This window comes from Salvelinus fontinalis, chromosome 12, assembly GCF_029448725.1.
Source record: "Salvelinus fontinalis isolate EN_2023a chromosome 12, ASM2944872v1, whole genome shotgun sequence".
Lineage (NCBI taxonomy): Eukaryota > Metazoa > Chordata > Actinopteri > Salmoniformes > Salmonidae > Salvelinus > Salvelinus fontinalis.
Window position 1 is genome coordinate 59,574,909 of NC_074676.1, and position 21,161 is coordinate 59,596,069.

The 21,161-nt window shown below is 49.1% G+C and overlaps 1 protein-coding gene across 1 annotated transcript in view; it reads left to right on the top strand.

Moving 5' to 3' along the window:
• The first annotated feature begins 814 nt into the window (after positions 1-814).
• Positions 815-21,161, top strand: part of lnp1 (leukemia NUP98 fusion partner 1) — a 75,870-nt gene continuing 55,523 nt past the window's right edge. The window contains exon 1 of the mRNA XM_055941234.1: positions 815-1,616. Coding sequence (XP_055797209.1) covers positions 1,458-1,616 — 159 coding nt within the window. The 5' untranslated portion in view covers positions 815-1,457. The remainder of the gene's footprint in view (positions 1,617-21,161) is intronic.

Below are 21,161 nucleotides of genomic sequence, written 5' to 3' on the forward strand. Positions count from 1 at the left end.
ACATCGGGTGGTGTAGGTGTCCTGGAGGGCAGGTAGTTTGCCCCCGGTGATGCATTGTGCAGACCTCACTACCCTCTGGAGAGCCTTACGGTCGTGGGCGGTGCAGTTGCCGTACCAGGCGGTGATACAGCCGACAGGATGCTCTCGATTATGCATCTGTAAAAGTTTGTGAGTGATTTTGGTGACAAGACAAATTTCTTCAGCCTCCTAAGGTTGAAGAGGCGCTGCTGCGCCTTCTTCACCACGCTGTCTGTGTGGGTGGACCAATTCCGTTTGTCTGTGATGTGTACTCCGAGGAACTTAAAACTTTCCACCTTCACCACCTGACACTGTCCCGTCGATGTGGATAGGGGGGTGCTCCCTCTGCTGTTTCCTGAAGTCCACGATCATCTCCTTTGATTTGTTGACGTTGAGTGAGAGGTTATTTTCCTGACACCACACTCCGAGGGCCCTCACCTCCTCCCTGTAGGCCGTCTCGTCGTTGTTGGTAATCAAGCCTGCCACTGTTGTGTCGTCTGCAAACTTGATGATTGAGTTGGAGGCGTGCGTGGCCACGCAGTCATGGGTGAACATGGAGTACAGGCGAGGGCTGAGAACGCACCCTTGTGGGGCCCCTGTGTTGAGGATCAGCCGGGTGGAGATGTTGTTTCCTACCTCACCACCTGGTGGCGGCCCATCAGAAAGTCCAGGACCCAGTTGCACAGGGCGGGGTTGAAACAATCTTGAAGCGTGGAATCAGATTGGTTGGACCAGCGTTGAACAGACCTGAGCACGGGCATTTCCTGTTTTAGTTTCTGTCTATAGGCTGGGAGCAACAAAATGGAGTCGTGGTCAGATTTGCCAAAAGAAGGGCGGGGGAGGGCGTTGTATGCGTCGCGGAAGTTAGAGTAGCAATGAGTCGCGCATTCAATGCTAATAAAATGTAGGGAGCCTTGTTTTCAGCTCAGCTTTGTGAAAATCCCCAGCTACAATACAATAAATGCAGCCTCAGGGTGTGTGGTTTCCAGTTTACATAGAGTCCAGTGAAGTTATTTCAGGGCCGTCGAGGTGCCTGCTTGGGGAGAGGATATACACGGCTGTGATTATAATCGAAGAGAATTCTCTTGGTAGATAATGCGGTCGGCATTTAATTGTAAGGAATTCTAGGTCAGGTGAAACAAAAAGACTTAAGTTCCTGTATGTTGTTATGATTACACCACGACTTGTTAATCACAAGGCATACCTCCCCGCCCTTCTTCTTACCAGAGAGATGCTTGTTTCTGTCGGGCGCGATGCCTGAAGAAACCGGATGGCTGTACCGACTCTGACAACATATCCCGATAGAGCCATGTTTCCGTGAAACAGAGAATGTTACAGTCTCTGATGTCTCTCTGGAAGGCAACCCTTGCTCAAATTTCATCTACCTTGTTGTCAAGAGACTGGACGTTGGCGAGTAATAAATTCGGGAGCGGTTCGCGATGTGCCCGTCTACGGAGCCTGACCAGAAGACCGCTCCGTCTGCTCCTTCTGCGGCGCCGTTGTTTTGGGTCACCGGCTGGGATCCGATCCATTGTCCTGGGTGGTGGACCAAACAGAGGATCCGCTTCGGGAAAGTCGTATTCCTGGTCGTAATGTTGGTAAGTTGACGTTGCTCTTATATCCAATAGTTGCTCCCGGATATATGTAATAAGACGTAAGATTTCCTGGGGTAACAATGTAAGAAATAATACATAAAAAAAATCAAAATACTGCATAGTTTCCTAAGAACGTGAAGCGAGGTGGCCATCTCTGTCGGTGCCATCTTACCATGTTTTGACACACCTACTCATTCCAGTGGTTTTCCTTTATTTTGACTATTTTCTACATTGTGGAATAATAGTGAAGACATCAAAACTATGAAATAACACATATGGAATCATGTGGTAACCAAAAAAGTGTTAAACAAATCAAAATATATTTCAGATTTGAGATTTTTCAAAGTTGCCACCCTTTGCCTTGATGACAGCTTTGCACACTCTTGGTATTCTCTCAACCAGCTTCACCTGGAATACTTGTCCAACAGTCTTAAAGTAGGTACCAGATATGCTGAGCACTTGTTGGAAAAAAAACCCCTGGAATGAGTAGGTGTGTCCAAACGTATGACTGGTACTGTATATATAAAAAAAATCTTGCATATCTTAATTTATTTCCACAATTATTCGAATAATATGCGTAATAATGTTGGCAGTTCATACGAAGAATTGTTACCTATAAACAAGATTGGCATTACAAATATTACATTTTTGTCAAGCAATTATTATTTTGACAAACAATTTTTGTGATTCATCCTGTATTGTCCCTAACATCATTACCCTATAGCAACAGATGTGGGACACACACACACACTCCCCACCCTTCCCCCCACAAATAACCACCAGCTCAGATGTTCAACAGTTGTTCCATCCCTGAGCCCAACTCAAGAGAAGACTTGAAGTGTGAATGCATATAGAGTTGTAGCTGTTTGAGAAGGCAGAGATTTGATTAACCAATGTCAAGTCCTAGGTGATGGCGCTAAGATACACCCCCCTACCCTGAAACACACCCCCGGTGGGACCATTTTCCCAAAGCATCTCTGAGCAATCAGACCTTTTGATTATTATGTTCCTCCAGGGCCACAATAATTTGCCCCCTCTCTGATTGTCTGAGTGTGACCCCCTCCCCATGAGTTACTACAGCTAGTGTTGCCAGCACTGCCACTGCCTGGGTGGGGGCACCCCACCCCCCTCCCCATGAGTTACTGAAGCTAGTGTTGCCAGCACTGCCACTACCTGGGTGGGGGCACCCCACCCCCCTCCCCATGGATTACTACAGCTAGTGTTGCCAGCACTGCCACTACCTGGGTGGGGGCACCCCACCCCCCTCCCCATGAGTTACTACAGCTAGTGTTGCCAGCACTGCCATTACCTGGGTCGGGGCACCCCTACCTGAATCCCCACCGGCTAGGTACACGGTTGTCAAGGTTCTCATTAGCAGCTTTGAGAATTTCCTTGTATATTATGCTCATCCATCAGGGCGATTTGGCTCTGTTAGGACCAAGCCTGTCAGGCAGGCTCAGACTCTTGAGGGGGCAGTGTCGCTTCAGTGGGTCTCTGACCACATTTATCTTCCTGTCTTGGCTAAATATAGGCCACTTGCAGTAGGCTTATAAAACAGATAAGGATTACTCTTTCATGTGTGGGTCGCTCAGGTGGGTGTCTAGGGCACAGGGTTGGGGACCACTCCATCATGATAAGACAATAAATAAACTATATTTATTATCTATTTAAACAAAAGAAAATGAAAAAGCTGATTTTGAATTCATATATACAGGAGCAGAATTAAAAAACACTTCTACACTTCGTTTGCATCATGTGAATACTTTAAAACAGGTTCTCCTCACCATCTCATTTCCTCCATCTGCACTGGTCTGAGGACACAGGACAGGTGTAGTATTTCACTGGTCTGAGGACACAGGACAGGTGTAGTATTTCACTGGTCTGAGGACAGGACAGGTGGAGTATTTCACTGGTCTGAGGACAGGACAGGTGGAGTATTTCACTGGTCTGAGGACACAGGACAGGTGGAGTATTTCACTGGTCTGAGGACACAGGACAGGTAGAGTATTTCACTGGTCTGAGGACACAGGACAGGTGGAGTATTTCACTGGTCTGAGGACACAGGACAGGTGGAGTATTTCACTGGTCTGAGGACAGGACAGGTGTAGTATTTCACTGGTCTGAGGACACAGGACAGGTGTAATATTTCACTGGTCTGAGGACACAGGACAGGTGGAGTATTTCACTGGTCTGAGGACACAGGACAGGTGGAGTATTTCACTGGTCTGAGGACACAGGACAGGTGGAGTATTTCACTGGTCTGAGGACACAGGACAGGTGGAGTATTTCACTGGTCTGAGGACACGGGACAGGTGGAGTATTTCACTGGTCTGAGGACACAGGACAGGTGGAGTATTTCACTGGTCTGAGGACACAGGACAGGTGGAGTATTTCACTGGTCTGAGGACACAGGACAGGTGGAGTATTTCACTGTTCTGAGGACACAGGACAGGTGGAGTATTTCACTGGTCTGAGGACACAGGACAGGTGGAGTATTTCACTGGTCTGAGGACACAGGACAGGTGGAGTATTTCACTGGTCTGAGGACACAGGACAGGTGTAGTATTTCACTGGTCTGAGGACACAGGACAGGTGTAGTATTTCATCAAACGAGACACTTAATTTCAACCAGTAGAGAATGTGAAAAGCTTTATTGAAAGAAGTTCATCACCCAAGTGTTATAAATACACAATACATGCATTATAAATATTATAATATTATAAATGCAAGTTCAATCTGAACTGGTGCATAATAAAAACAGGCCTAAAAAGGAGGTGGGAGAAAGAAAAGACACAAAGGGAAGAGATGAGAAGATCAGAGGAGCAGGGAAGACAGCCTGTGATTCATTCATTACATTGCTACTAAACTTCATATTCAGGTCATCACAATTACATAATACTGTATCTAGTGGTGTCTCCTAACCAGCCTTGGGCCCCCAGTTGGCCCGAGGGTTATCTTACTGCAGGTGAGGTGGCGATAACGGGACTGGGGGTTGGCATCCTCTCTCACGTCAAAACATACCTGCAGACGAGAGACGGATGGAAAGAGAGAGAGAGAGCATGATTAAGTCTTGTGTTTTGTTTATTCTAACACCTTCAGTCATCATAATCATCAGGAGGTGAAATGCAAAACTGACCTGGGATCATTACCTGTGGGACCACTACATCTGCATCTGTATTTCAATGTAAAGCATCTCTTTAATAATACTTCCTGTATAATATAAACTGATCTGGGATCATTAACTCTGGGACTACTGCATCTATCTGTATTTCAATGTAAAGCATCTCTTTAATAATACTTCCTGTATAATATAAACTGATCTGGGATCATTAACTCTGGGACTACTGCATCTATCTGTATTTCAATGTAAAGCATCTCTTTAATAATACTTCCTGTATAATATAAACTGATCTGGGATCATTAACTCTGGGACTACTGCATCTATCTGAATTTCAATGTAAAGCATCTCTTTAATAATACTTCCTGTATAATATAAACTGATCTGGGATCATTAACTCTGGGACTACTGCATCTATCTGAATTTCAATGTAAAGCATCTCTTTAATACTACTTCCTGTATAATATAAACTGACCTGGGATCATTAACTCTGGGACTACTGCATCTCTATCTGTATTTCAATGTAAAGCATCTCTTTAATAATACTTCCTGTATAATATAAACTGACCTGGGATCATTAACTCTGGGACTACTGCATCTATCTGTATTTCAATGTAAAGCATCTCTTTAATAATACTTCCTGTATAATATAAACTGACCTGGGATCATTAACTCTGGGACTACTGCATCTATCTGTATTTCAATGTAAAGCAAATTTTTCATAATACTTCCTGTTGACCCGACCAAGTGACCTCTCACCTCCGATCATTCTGTACCCTCTATGTGTCAGGATGTTCAGAAGGGGAGGGGTTCACCATCACAGCTGATATAACCTAGAGGATTTAGGGAGGAGAGGGGTGAAGTGAAGGAGAGAGGCTGTTATTGAGAAAATACGGTAGTTAAAGCGAGTGTTCAACAGGAATCTCTGTGTGTGTGTGTGTGTGTGTGTGTGTGTGTGTGTGTGTGTGTGTGTGGCCTCACCTAGTGTCCACACTGAGTGGCTGTAGAGTACTTTATACTGAGAAACATGCACAGACCCACGAGGAAAATCAATATAGTGTAGTTACAGAAACAGAAATAATGCAGTGTCTTACTATTCTCCATGGTTGGTCCTCTTGCCTATTCTTTCAAGGGGGAAGGAGCCACAGTTATACACCTGAGCCTGTTTACTGCACAATCCATCAATCAGATTGTTACACGTGTGTGTAGGTGTGGGTCGTAGGGTGTCTAATTGTTCAATTTTATTTCAATATGGGTGTTTTGTTTTTGCACAGACTTCACCCTTACCTGAACATCACCCTCACCTGAGAAGTAGAAATCAAAGGGAGAGAAACTGGGAATTGAACATCTATATTTTTCATAGGTGTCTATATACCACCACAGACCGATGCTGGCACTAAGACCGCACTCAATAAGCAAACAGGAAACCGCTCATCCAGAGGCAGCGCTCCTAGTGGTTGGGTACTTTAATGCAGGGAAACTCGAATCTGTTTGACCTAATCTCTACCAGCATGTTAAATGTGCAACCAGAGGTAAAAAAAAAACCTCTAGACCACCTTTACTCCACACACAGAGATGCATACAAAGCCCTCCCTTGCCCGCCATTTGGCAAATCTGACCATAATTCTATCCTCCTGATTCCTGCTTACAAGCAAAAATGAAAGCAGGAAGAACCAGTGACTCGTTCAATAAGAAACTGGTCAGATGCTAAGCTACAGGACTGTTTTGCTAGTACAGACTGGAATATGTTCCGGGATTTTTCCGATTGAGGAGTACACCACATCAGTCACTGGCTTCAGCAATAAGTGCATCGATGACGTCATCCCCACAGTGACCGTACGTACATACCCCAACCAGAAGCAATGGTTTACAGGCCACATCCGCACTGAGGTAAAGGGTAGAGCTGCCGCTTTCAACGAGCAGGACTCTAACCCGGAAGCTTCTAAGAAATTCCGCTATACCCTCCGACGAACCATCAAACAGGCAAAGCGTAAATACAAGACCACGATTGAATGGTACTACACCGGCTCCGAAGCTCGTCGGATGTGGCAGGGCTCGCAAACTATTAGATACTACAAAGGGAAGCACAGCCGTGAGCTGCCCAGTGACATGAAACTACCAGCCAAGCTGAAGTACTTCCATGCTCACTTTGACACAAGTAACACTGAAACAAGCATGAGAGCACCGACTGTGTGGTCACGCTCTCCGTAGCTGATGTGAGAAAGACCTTTAAACAGGTGTAACGTCCTGACCAGAGTTATTATGTGTTTTGCTTGTTTAGTGTTGGTCAGGACGTGAGCTGGGTGGGAATTCTATGTTGTGTGTCTAGTTTGTCTGTTTCTATGTCCAGCCTAATATGGTTCTCAATCAGAGGCAGATGGTAATCGTTCTCCCTAATTGAGAATCATATACAGTGATCCCTCGCCACTTCGCGGTTCACTTATCGCGGATTCGCTATTTCGCGGATTTTCATAATGCATTTTTTTTTTTTTTTTGGTGCATTGTGCTCTGCATTCTGATTCGCTAAAAACTCACTCCCGCTTCTTGTATCAAAACATGCTACGAATTGTGCTATCATTTTGTCGTCTCGTGCAGTTATGTGTACGTACATAAAACAGCTTGGCAAATTTACATTAAGTTGGCCAAATTAGAGCGCAGTCAGGATGCAGCGGCCCAGTCTGAAGAGCAGTGAAACGGCCTACACGTGAGTCACTGTATTTGTATACATGTAATAGTTGCTAATTGTAAAAAAAAAAAAAGTTTTCTATTTCGCGGATTTCACTTATCGCGGGTCATTTTCGGAACGTAACCCCCGCGATAAACGAGGGATTACTGTATAGGAGGCTTGTTTTGTGTTGGGATTTTGTGGGTGTTTGTTTCCTGTCTCTGTGATTGTCTGCACCAGATAGGTCTGTCTCGGTTTTTGCACATTTGTTATTTTGTATTGTTGTTTGTAGTGTTTCACTTGTTCTTTATTAAACATGTTTAACACTAGCCGCGCTGCACTTTGGTCCTCTCCTTCACCCCTGGAAGAAAACCTTTACAGAAACACCCACCAAACCCGGACCAAGCAGCGTGGCAACGGGCAGCAGCAACAGCAGCAGCGGTACCAGGAGGAATGGTCATGGGAGGAAATCATGAACGGAAAAGGACCCTGGGCAAAGGTTGGAGAGAATCGCCGCTCTCGGGAGGAGAAGGAGGCAGCCACAGCCCAGGAGCGGTGGATTGAGGAGGCAGCACGTAAGAGAAGCTGGAAGCCCGAGAGGCTCACCCAAAAATTTCTTGGGGGGGGGACAAAGGGGAGTGTGGCGAAGCCGGGTTGGATACCTGAGCCAACTCCCCGGGCTTACCGTGGAGTGAGAGGGCGTCGTACTGGTCAGACACCGTGTTATGCGGTAAAGCGCACGGTGTCCCCAGTACGCGTGCTTAGCCCAGTGCGGGCTATTCCACCTTGCCGCACTGGTAGGGCTAGGTTGGGCATCGAGCCGGGTGCCATGAAGCCGGCCCAACATATCTGGCCTCCAGTACGTCTCCTCGGGCCGGCGTACATGGCACCAGCCTTACAGGTGGTGTCCCCGGTTCGCCTGCATAGCCCAGTGCGGGCTATTCCACCTCGCCGCACTGGCAGGGCTACGGGGACCATTCAACCTGGTAAGGTTGGAGAGGCTCGGTGCTCAAGAGTGCGTGTCCTCCTTCACGGTCCGGTATATCCGGCGCCACCTTCCCACCCCAGCTCAGTACCACCAGTGCCTACACCACGCACCAGGCTTCCAGTGCATCTCCAGAGCCCTGTTCCTCCTCCCCGCACTCGCCCTGAGGTACGTGCCCTCAGCCCGGTACCTCCAGTTCCGGCACCACGCATCAGGCCTATAGTGCGTCTCAGCCGGCCAGAGTCTGCCGTCTGCCCAGCGGTGCCTGAACTGCCCGTCTGCCCAGCGGCGCCTGAACTGCCCGTCTGCCCAACGCCGTCTGAACTGTCCGTCTGCCCAACGCCGTCTGAACTGTCCGTCTGCCCAACGCCGTCAGAGCTGGCCGTCTGCCAAGCGCCATCGGAGCCATCCGTCTCCCCAGCGCCATCTGAGCCATCCGTCTCCCCAGCGCCATCTGAGCCATCCGTCTCCCCAGCGCCGTCTGAGCCATCCGTCTGTCCCGAGCCGTTAGAGCCGCCCGTCTGTCCCGAGCCGTCAGAGCCGTTCGTCAGTCAGGAGCCGCTAGAGCCATTCGTCAGTCAGGATCTGCCAGGGCCGCCAACCAGACAGGATCTGCCAGAGCCGCCAACCAGACAGGATCTGCCAGAGCCGCCAACCAGACAGGATCTGCCAGAGCCGCCAACCAGACAGGATCTGCCGGAGCCGTCAGTCAGCCATGAGCGTCCAGAGCCGTCAGCCAGTCATGAGCTGCCCTACAGTCATGAGCTGCCCTACAGTCATGAGCTGCCCTACGGTCATGAGCTGCTCTACGGTCATGAGCTGCCCTATGGTCATGAGCTGCCGTACGGTCATGAGCTGTCCTACGGTCATGAGCTGCCTTACAGTCATGAGCTGCCCTACAGTCATGAGCTGCCCTACAGTCATGAGCTGCCCTACGGTCATGAGCTGCTCTACGGTCATGAGCTGCCCTACAGTCATGAGCTGTCCTACGGTCATGAGCTGTCCTACAGTCATGAGCTGCCTTACAGCCATGAGCTGCCCTACAGTCATGAGCTGCTACTCAGTCATGAGCTGCCACTCAGTCATGAGCTGCCACTCAGTCATGAGCTGCCACTCAGTCATGAGCTGCCACTCAGTCCGGAGCTGCCACTCAGTCCGGAGCTGCCACTCAGTCCGGAGCTGCCACTCAGTCCGGAGCTGCCACTCAGTCCGGAGCTGCCACTAGTCCGGAGTTGCCCCTCTGTCCTGAGCTACCTCTCTGTCCTGAGCTACCTCTCTGTCCTGAGCTACCTCTTTGTCCTGAGCTACCTCTCTGTCCTGAGCTACCTCCAAAATCATGTGGGGGCCTTGGGGAGGATTCTTAGGCTAAGGTCGTGGGCGAGGGTCGCCACTCAAAGGACGCTAAGGAGGGGGACAAAGACAGTGGTGGAGTGGTGTCCTCGTCCACCGCCGGAGCCGCCACCGCGGACAGATGCCCACCCAGACCCTCCTCTTGAGTTGTAGGGGTGCGTTCGGAGTCCGCACCTCAGGAGGGGGGTACTGTAACGTCCTGACCAGAGTTATTATGTGTTTTGCTTGTTTAGTGTTGGTCAGGACGTGAGCTGGGTGGGAATTCTATGTTGTGTGTCTAGTTTGTCTGTTTCTATGTCCAGCCTAATATGGTTCTCAATCAGAGGCAGATGGTAATCGTTGTCCCTAATTGAGAATCATATATAGGAGGCTTGTTTTGTGTTGGGATTTTGTGGGTGTTTGTTTCCTTTCTCTGTGATTGTCTGCACCAGATAGGTCTGTCTCGGTTTTTGCACATTTGTTATTTTGTATTGTTGTTTGTAGTGTTTCACCTGTTCTTTATTAAACATGTTTAACACTAGCCGCGCTGCACTTTGGTCCTCTCCTTCACCCCTGGAAGAAAACCGTTACAACAGGTCAACAAACATTCACAAGGCCGCAGGGCCAGACGGATTACCAGGACGTGTACTGCGAGCATGTGCTGACCAACTGGCAAGTGTCTTCACTGACATTTTCAACCTCTCCCTCTCTGAGTCTGTAATACCAACACGTTTCAAGCAGACCAGCATAGTCCCTGTGCCCAAGAACACTAAGGTAACCTGCCTAAATGACTACCGACCCGTAGATCTCACGTCTGTAGCCATGAAGTGCTTTGAAAGGATGGTCATGGCTCACATCAACACCATTATCCCAGAAACCCTAGACCCACTCCAATTTGCATACCGCCCTAACAGATCCACAGATAAAGCAATCTCTATTGCACTCCACACTGCCCTTTCCCACCTGGACAAAAGGAACACCTATGTGAGAATGCTATTCATTGACTACAGCTCAGCGTTCAACACCATAGTGCCCTCAAAGCTCATCACTAAAATAAGGATCCTGGGACTAAACACCTCCCTCTGCAACTGGATCCTGGACTTCCTGATGGGCTGCCCCCAAGTGGTAAGGGTAGGTAACAACACATCCGCCATGCTGATCCTCAACATGGGGGCCCTCAGGGGTGCATGCTCAGTCCCTTCCTGTACTCCCTGTTCACGCATGGCTGCATGGCCAGGCACGACTCAAACACTATAATCAAGTTTTCAGATGACACAACAGAGGTAGGCCTGATCACCGACAACAATGAGACAGCCTATAGGGAGGAGGCCAGAGACCTGGCCGTGTGGTGCCAGGACAACAACCTCTCCCTCAACGTGATCAAGACAAGGAGATGATTGTGGACTGCAGGAAAAGGAGGACCGAGCACGCCCTCGTTCTCATCGACAGGGCTTTAGTGGAACAGGTTGAGAGTTTCAAGTTCCTTGGTGTCCACATCACCAACAAACTAACATGGTCCAAACACACCAAGACAGTCGTGAAGAGGGCACGACAAAGCCTATCCCCCCTCAGGAGACTGAAAATATTTGTCATGGGTCCTCTGATCCTCAAAATGTTCTACAGCTGCACCATCGAGAGCATCCTGAAGGGTTGCATCACTGCCTGGTATGGCAACTGCTCAGCCTCTGACCGCAAGGCACTACAGAGGTTGGTGCGTACGGCCCAGTACATCTCTGGGGCCAAGCTTCCTGCCAACCAGGACCAGGCGGTGTCAGAGGAAGACCCTAAAAATTGTCAATGACTCCAGCCACCCTAGTCATAGACTGTTCTCTCTGCTACCGCACGGCAAGCGGTACCGGAGCGCCAAGTCTAGGTTAAAAAAAGGCTTCTTAGAAGCTTCTACCCCAAAACCATAAAACTCCTGAACAGCTAATCAAAGGGCTACCCAGACCTCTCTGCTGCTACTCTGTTAATAACCTATGCATAGTCCCTTTAACTCTACCTACATGTACATATTACCTCGACTGACCGGTGCCCCCGCACATTGACTCTGTACCGGTTCCCCCTGTATATAGCCTCCACATTGACTCTGTACCGGTACCCCCTGTATATAGCCTCCACATTGACTCTGTACCGGTACCCCCTGTATATAGCCTCCACATTGACTCTGTACCGGTACCCCCTGTATATAGTCTCCACATTGACTCTGTACCGTAACACCCTGTATATAGCCTCCACATTGACTCTGTACCGGTACCCCCTGTATATAGCCTCCACATTGACTCTGTACCGGTACCCCCTGTATATAGCCTCCACATTGACTCTGTACCGGTACCCCCTGTATATAGCCTCCACATTAACTCTGTACCGGTTCCCCCTGTATATAGCCTCCACATTGACTCTGTACCGGTACCCCCTGTATATAGCCTCCACATTGACTCTGTACCGGTACCACCTGTATATAGCCTCCACATTGACTCTGTACCTGTACCCCCTGTATATAGCCTCCACATTGACTCTGTACCGGTACCCACCTGTATATAGCCTCCACATTGACTCTGTACCGGTACCCCTTGTATATAGCCTCCACATTGACTCTGTACCGGTACCCCCTGTATATAGCCTCCACATTGACTCTGTACCGGTACCCCCTGTATATAGCCTCCACATTGACTCTGCACCGGTACCCCCTGTATATAGCCTCCACATTGACTCTGTACCGTGACACCCTGTATATAGCCTCCACATTGACTCTGTACCGTAACACCCTGTATATAGCCTCCACATTGACTCTGTACCGGTACCCCCTGTATATAGCCTCCACATTGACTCTGTACCGGTACCCCCTGTATATAGCCTCCACATTGACTCTGTACCGGTACCCCCTGTATATAGCCTCCACATTGACTCTGTACCGGTACCCCCTGTATATAGCCTCCACATTGACTCTGTACCGGTACCACCTGTATATAGCCTCCACATTGACTCTGTACCGGTACCCCCTGTATATAGCCTCCACATTGACTCTGTACCGGTACCCCCCTGTATATAGCCTCCACATTGACTCTGTACCGGTACCCCCTGTATATAGCCTCCACATTGACTCTGTACCGGTACCCCCTGTATATAGCCTCCACATTGACTCTGTACCGGTACCCCCTGTATATAGCCTCCACATTGACTCTGCACCGGTACCCCCTGTATATAGCCTCCACATTGACTCTGTACCGTGACACCCTGTATATAGCCTCCACATTGACTCTGTACCGTAACACCCTGTATATAGCCTCCACATTGACTCTGTACCGGTACCCCCTGTATATAGCCTCCACATTGACTCTGTACCGGTACCCCCTGTATATAGCCTCCACATTGACTCTGTACCGGTACCCCCTGTATATAGCCTCCACATTGACTCTGTACCGGTACCCCCTGTATATAGCCTCCACATTGACTCTGTACCGTAACACCCTGTATATAGTCTCCACATTGACTCTGTACCAGTACCCCCTGTATATAGCCTCCACATTGACTCTGTACCAGTACCCCCTGTATATAGCCTCCACATTGACTCTGTACCAGTACCCCCTGTATATAGCCTCCACATTGACTCTGTACCAGTAACACCCTGTATATAGCCTCCACATTGACTCTGTACCAGTACCCCCTGTATATAGCCTCCACATTGACTCTGTACCAGTACCCCCTGTATATAGCCTCCACATTGACTCTGTACCAGTACCCCCTGTATATAGCCTCCACATTGACTCTGTACCGGTACCCCCTGTATATAGCCTCCACATTGACTCTGTACCAGTACCCCCTGTATATAGTCTCCACATTGACTCTGTACCGGTACCCCCTGTATATAGCCTCCACATTGACTCTGTACCAGTACCCCCTGTATATAGCCTCCACATTGACTCTGTACCGGTACCCCCTGTATATAGCCTCCACATTGACTCTGTACCGGTACCCCCTGTATATAGCCTCCACATTGACTCTGTACCGGTACCCCCCTGTATATAGCCTCCACATTGACTCTGTACCGGTACCCCCTGTATATAGCCTCCACATTGACTCTGTACCGGTACCCCCTGTATATAGCCTCCACATTGACTCTGTACCGGTACCCCCTGTATATAGCCTCCACATTGACTCTGTACCGGTACCACCTGTATATAGCCTCCACATTGACTCTGTACCGGTACCCCCTGTATATAGCCTCCACATTGACTCTGTACCGGTACCCCCCTGTATATAGCCTCCACATTGACTCTGTACCGGTACCCCCTGTATATAGCCTCCACATTGACTCTGTACCGGTACCCCCTGTATATAGCCTCCACATTGACTCTGTACCGGTACCCCCTGTATATAGCCTCCACATTGACTCTGCACCGGTACCCCCTGTATATAGCCTCCACATTGACTCTGTACCGTGACACCCTGTATATAGCCTCCACATTGACTCTGTACCGTAACCCCTGTATATAGCCTCCACATTGACTCTGTACCGGTACCCCCTGTATATAGCCTCCGCATTGACTCTGTACCGGTACCCCCTGTATATAGCCTCCACATTGACTCTGTACCGGTACCCCCTGTATATAGCCTCCACATTGACTCTGTACCGGTACCCCCTGTATATAGCCTCCACATTGACTCTGTACCGTAACACCCTGTATATAGTCTCCACATTGACTCTGTACCAGTACCCCCTGTATATAGCCTCCACATTGACTCTGTACCAGTACCCCCTGTATATAGCCTCCACATTGACTCTGTACCAGTACCCCCTGTATATAGCCTCCACATTGACTCTGTACCAGTAACACCCTGTATATAGCCTCCACATTGACTCTGTACCAGTACCCCCTGTATATAGCCTCCACATTGACTCTGTACCAGTACCCCCTGTATATAGCCTCCACATTGACTCTGTACCAGTACCCCCTGTATATAGCCTCCACATTGACTCTGTACCGGTACCCCCTGTATATAGCCTCCACATTGACTCTGTACCAGTACCTCCTGTATATAGTCTCCACATTGACTCTGTACCGGTACCCCCTGTATATAGCCTCCACATTGACTCTGTACCGGTACCCCCTGTATATAGCCTCCACATTGACTCTGTACCGGTACCACCTGTATATAGCCTCCACATTGACTCTGTACCGGTACCCCCTGTATATAGCCTCCACATTGACTCTGTACCGGTACCCCCCTGTATATAGCCTCCACATTGACTCTGTACCGGTACCCCCTGTATATAGCCTCCACATTGACTCTGTACCGGTACCCCCTGTATATAGCCTCCACATTGACTCTGTACCAGTACCCCCTGTATATAGCCTCCACATTGACTCTGCACCGGTACCCCCTGTATATAGCCTCCACATTGACTCTGTACCGTGACACCCTGTATATAGCCTCCACATTGACTCTGTACCGTAACACCCTGTATATAGCCTCCACATTGACTCTGTACCGGTACCCCTAGTATATAGCCTCCACATTGACTCTGTACCGGTACCCCCTGTATATAGCCGCCACATAGACTCTGTACCGGTACCCCCTGTATATAGCCTCCACATTGACTCTGTACCGGTACCCCCTGTATATAGCCTCCACATTGACTCTGTACCGTAACACCCTGTATATAGTCTCCACATTGACTCTGTACCAGTACCCCCTGTATATAGCCTCCACATTGACTCTGTACCAGTACCCCCTGTATATAGCCTCCACATTGACTCTGTACCAGTACCCCCTGTATATAGCCTCCACATTGACTCTGTACCAGTAACACCCTGTATATAGCCTCCACATTGACTCTGTACCAGTACCCCCTGTATATAGCCTTCACATTGACTCTGTACCAGTACCCCCTGTATATAGCCTCCACATTGACTCTGTACCAGTACCCCCTGTATATAGCCTCCACATTGACTCTGTACCGGTACCCCCTGTATATAGCCTCCACATTGACTCTGTACCGGTACCCCCTGTATATAGCCTCCACATTGACTCTGTACCGGTACCCCCTGTATATAGCCTCCACATTGACTCTGTACCGGTACCCCCTGTATATAGCCTCCACATTGACTCTGTACCGGTACCCCCTGTATATAGCCTCCACATTGACTCTGTACCGGTACCCCCTGTATATAGCCTCCACATTGACTCTGTACCGGTACCCCCTGTATATAGCCTCCACATTGACTCTGTACCGGTACCCCCTGTATATAGCCTCCACATTGACTCTGTACCGGTACCCCCTGTATATAGCCTCCACATTGACTCTGTACCGTAACACCCTGTATATAGCCTACACATTGACTCTGTACCGGTACCCCCTGTATATAGTCTCCACATTGACTCTGTACCAGTACCCCCTGTATATAGCCTCCACTTTGACTCTGTACCAGTACCCCCTGTATATAGCCTCCACATTGACTCTGTACCGGTACCCCCTGTATATAGCCTCCACATTGACTCTGTACCGGTACCCCCTGTATATAGCCTCCACATTGACTCTGTACCGGTACCCCCTGTATATAGCCTCCACATTGACTCTGTACCAGTACCCCCTGTATATAGCCTCCACATTGACTCTGTACCGTAACACCCTGTATATAGCCTCCACATTGACTCTGTACCAGTACCCCCTGTATATAGCCTCCACATTGACTCTGTACTGGTACCCCCTGTATATAGCCTCCACATTGACTCTGTACCGGTACCCCCTGTATATAGCCTCCACATTGACTCTGTACCGTGACACCCTGTATATAGCCTCCACATTGACTCTGTACCGTAACACCCTGTATATAGCCTCCACATTGACTCTGTACCAGTACCCCCTGTATATAGCCTCCACATTGACTCTGTACTGGTACCCCCTGTATATAGCCTCCACATTGACTCTGTACCGGTACCCCCTGTATATAGCCTCCACATTGACTCTGTACCGTGACACCCTGTATATAGCCTCCACATTGACTCTGTACCGTAACACCCTGTATATAGCCTCCACATTGACTCTGTACCGGTACCCCCTGTATATAGTCTCCACATTGAGTCTGTACCGGTACCCCCTGTAAATAGCCTCCACATTGACTCTGTACCGTGACACCCTGTATATAGCCTCCACATTGACTCTGTACCGTAACACCCTGTATATAGCCTCCACATTGACTCTGTACCGGTACCCCCTGTATATAGTCTCCACATTGAGTCTGTACCGGTACCCCCTGTAAATAGCCTCCACATTGACTCTGTACCAGTACCCCCTGTATATAGCCTCCACATTGACTCTGTACCAGTACCCCCTGTATATAGCCTCCACATTGACTCTGTACCGTAACACCCTGTATATAGCCTCCACATTGACTCTGTACCAGTACCCCCTGTATATAGCCTCCACATTGACTCTGTACCGGTACCCCTGTATATAACTTCCACATTGACTCTGTACCGTAACACCCTGTATATAGCCTCCACATTGACTCTGTACCGGTACCCCCTGTATATAGCCTCCACATTGACTCTGTACCAGTACCCCCTGTATATAGCCTCCACATTGACTCTGTACCAGTACCCCCTGTATATAGCCTCCACATTGACTCTGTACCGGTACCCCCTGTATATAGCCTCCACATTGACTCTGTACCGGTACCCCCTGTATATAGCCTCCACATTGACTCTGTACCGGTACCCCCTGTATATAGCCTCCACATTGACTCTGTACCGGTACCCCCTGTATATAGCCTCCACATTGACTCTGTACCGGTACCCCCTGTATATAGCCTCCACATTGACTCTGTACCGTAATACCCTGTATATAGTCTCCACATTGACTCTGTACCGGTACCCCCTGTATATAGTCTCCACATTGACTCTGTACCGGTACCCCCTGTATATAGTCTCCACATTGACTCTGTACCGGTACCCCCTGTATATAGCCTCCACATTGACTCTGTACCGGTACCCCCTGTATATAGCCTCCACATTGACTCTGTACCGGTACCCCCTGTATATAGCCTCCACATTGACTCTGTACCGGTACCCCCTGTATATAGCCTCCACATTGACTCTGTACCGGTACCCCCTGTATATAGCCTCCACATTGACTCTGTACCGTAATACCCTGTATATAGTCTCCACATTGACTCTGTACCGGTACCCCCTGTATATAGTCTCCACATTGACTCTGTACTGGTACCCCCTGTATATAGTCTCCACATTGACTCTGTACTGGTACCCCCTGTATATAGCCTCCACATTGACTCTGTACCGGTACCCCCTGTATATAGCCTCCACATTGACTCTGTACCGGTACCCCCTGTATATAGCCTCCACATTGACTCTGTACCGGTACCCCCTGTATATAGCCTCCACATTGACTCTGTACCGGTACCACCTGTATATAGCCTCCACATTGACTCTGTACCGGTACCCCCTGTATATAGCCTCCACATTGACTCTGTACCGGTACCCCCCTGTATATAGCCTCCACATTGACTCTGTACCGGTACCCCCTGTATATAGCCTCCACATTGACTCTGTACCGGTACCCCCTGTATATAGCCTCCACATTGACTCTGTACCGGTACCCCCTGTATATAGCCTCCACATTGACTCTGCACCGGTACCCCCTGTATATAGCCTCCACATTGACTCTGTACCGTGACACCCTGTATATAGCCTCCACATTGACTCTGTACCGTAACACCCTGTATATAGCCTCCACATTGACTCTGTACCGGTACCCCCTGTATATAGCCTCCACATTGACTCTGTACCGGTACCCCCTGTATATAGCCTCCACATTGACTCTGTACCGGTACCCCCTGTATATAGCCTCCACATTGACTCTGTACCGGTACCCCCTGTATATAGCCTCCACATTGACTCTGTACCGTAACACCCTGTATATAGTCTCCACATTGACTCTGTACCAGTACCCCCTGTATATAGCCTCCACATTGACTCTGTACCAGTACCCCCTGTATATAGCCTCCACATTGACTCTGTACCAGTACCCCCTGTATATAGCCTCCACATTGACTCTGTACCAGTAACACCCTGTATATAGCCTCCACATTGACTCTGTACCAGTACCCCCTGTATATAGCCTCCACATTGACTCTGTACCAGTACCCCCTGTATATAGCCTCCACATTGACTCTGTACCAGTACCCCCTGTATATAGCCTCCACATTGACTCTGTACCGGTACCCCCTGTATATAGCCTCCACATTGACTCTGTACCAGTACCCCCTGTATATAGTCTCCACATTGACTCTGTACCGGTACCCCCTGTATATAGCCTCCACATTGACTCTCTACCAGTACCCCCTGTATATAGCCTCCACATTGACTCTGTACCGGTACCCCCTGTATATAGCCTCCACATTGACTCTGTACCGGTACCCCCTGTATATAGCCTCCACATTGACTCTGTACCGGTACCCCCCTGTATATAGCCTCCACATTGACTCTGTACCGGTACCCCCTGTATATAGCCTCCACATTGACTCTGTACCGGTACCCCCTGTATATAGCCTCCACATTGACTCTGTACCGGTACCCCCTGTATATAGCCTCCACATTGACTCTGTACCGGTACCACCTGTATATAGCCTCCACATTGACTCTGTACCGGTACCCCCTGTATATAGCCTCCACATTGACTCTGTACCGGTACCCCCCTGTATATAGCCTCCACATTGACTCTGTACCGGTACCCCCTGTATATAGCCTCCACATTGACTCTGTACCGGTACCCCCTGTATATAGCCTCCACATTGACTCTGTACCGGTACCCCCTGTATATAGCCTCCACATTGACTCTGCACCGGTACCCCCTGTATATAGCCTCCACATTGACTCTGTACCGTGACACCCTGTATATAGCCTCCACATTGACTCTGTACCGTAACCCCTGTATATAGCCTCCACATTGACTCTGTACCGGTACCCCCTGTATATAGCCTCCGCATTGACTCTGTACCGGTACCCCCTGTATATAGCCTCCACATTGACTCTGTACCGGTACCCCCTGTATATAGCCTCCACATTGACTCTGTACCGGTACCCCCTGTATATAGCCTCCACATTGACTCTGTACCGTAACACCCTGTATATAGTCTCCACATTGACTCTGTACCAGTACCCCCTGTATATAGCCTCCACATTGACTCTGTACCAGTACCCCCTGTATATAGCCTCCACATTGACTCTGTACCAGTACCCCCTGTATATAGCCTCCACATTGACTCTGTACCAGTAACACCCTGTATATAGCCTCCACATTGACTCTGTACCAGTACCCCCTGTATATAGCCTCCACATTGACTCTGTACCAGTACCCCCTGTATATAGCCTCCACATTGACTCTGTACCAGTACCCCCTGTATATAGCCTCCACATTGACTCTGTACCGGTACCCCCTGTATATAGCCTCCACATTGACTCTGTACCAGTACCTCCTGTATATAGTCTCCACATTGACTCTGTACCGGTACCCCCTGTATATAGCCTCCACATTGACTCTGTACCGGTACCCCCTGTATATAGCCTCCACATTGACTCTGTACCGGTACCACCTGTATATAGCCTCCACATTGACTCTGTACCGGTACCCCCTGTATATAGCCTCCACATTGACTCTGTACCGGTACCCCCCTGTATATAGCCTCCACATTGACTCTGTACCGGTACCCCCTGTATATAGCCTCCACATTGACTCTGTACCGGTACCCCCTGTATATAGCCTCCACATTGACTCTGTACCGGTACCCCCTGTATATAGCCTCCACATTGACTCTGCACCGGTACCCCCTGTATATAGCCTCCACATTGACTCTGTACCGTGACACCCTGTATATAGCCTCCACATTGACTCTGTACCGTAACACCCTGTATATAGCCTCCACATTGACTCTGTACCGGTACCCCTAGTATATAGCCTCCACATTGACTCTGTACCGGTACCCCCTGTATATAGCCGCCACATAGACTCTGTACCGGTACCCCCTGTATATAGCCTCCACATTGACTCTGTACCGGTACCCCCTGTATATAGCCTCCACATTGACTCTGTACCGTAACACCCTGTATATAGTCTCCACATTGACTCTGTACCAGTACCCCCTGTATATAGCCTCCACATTGACTCTGTACCAGTACCCCCTGTATATAGCCTCCACATTGACTCTGTACCAGTACCCCCTGTATATAGCCTCCACATTGACTCTGTACCAGTAACACCCTGTATATAGCCTCCACATTGACTCTGTACCAGTACCCCCTGTATATAGCCTTCACATTGACTCTGTACCAGTACCCCCTGTATATAGCCTCCACATTGACTCTGTACCAGTACCCCCTGTATATAGCCTCCACATTGATTCTGTACCGGTACCCCCTGTATATAGCCTC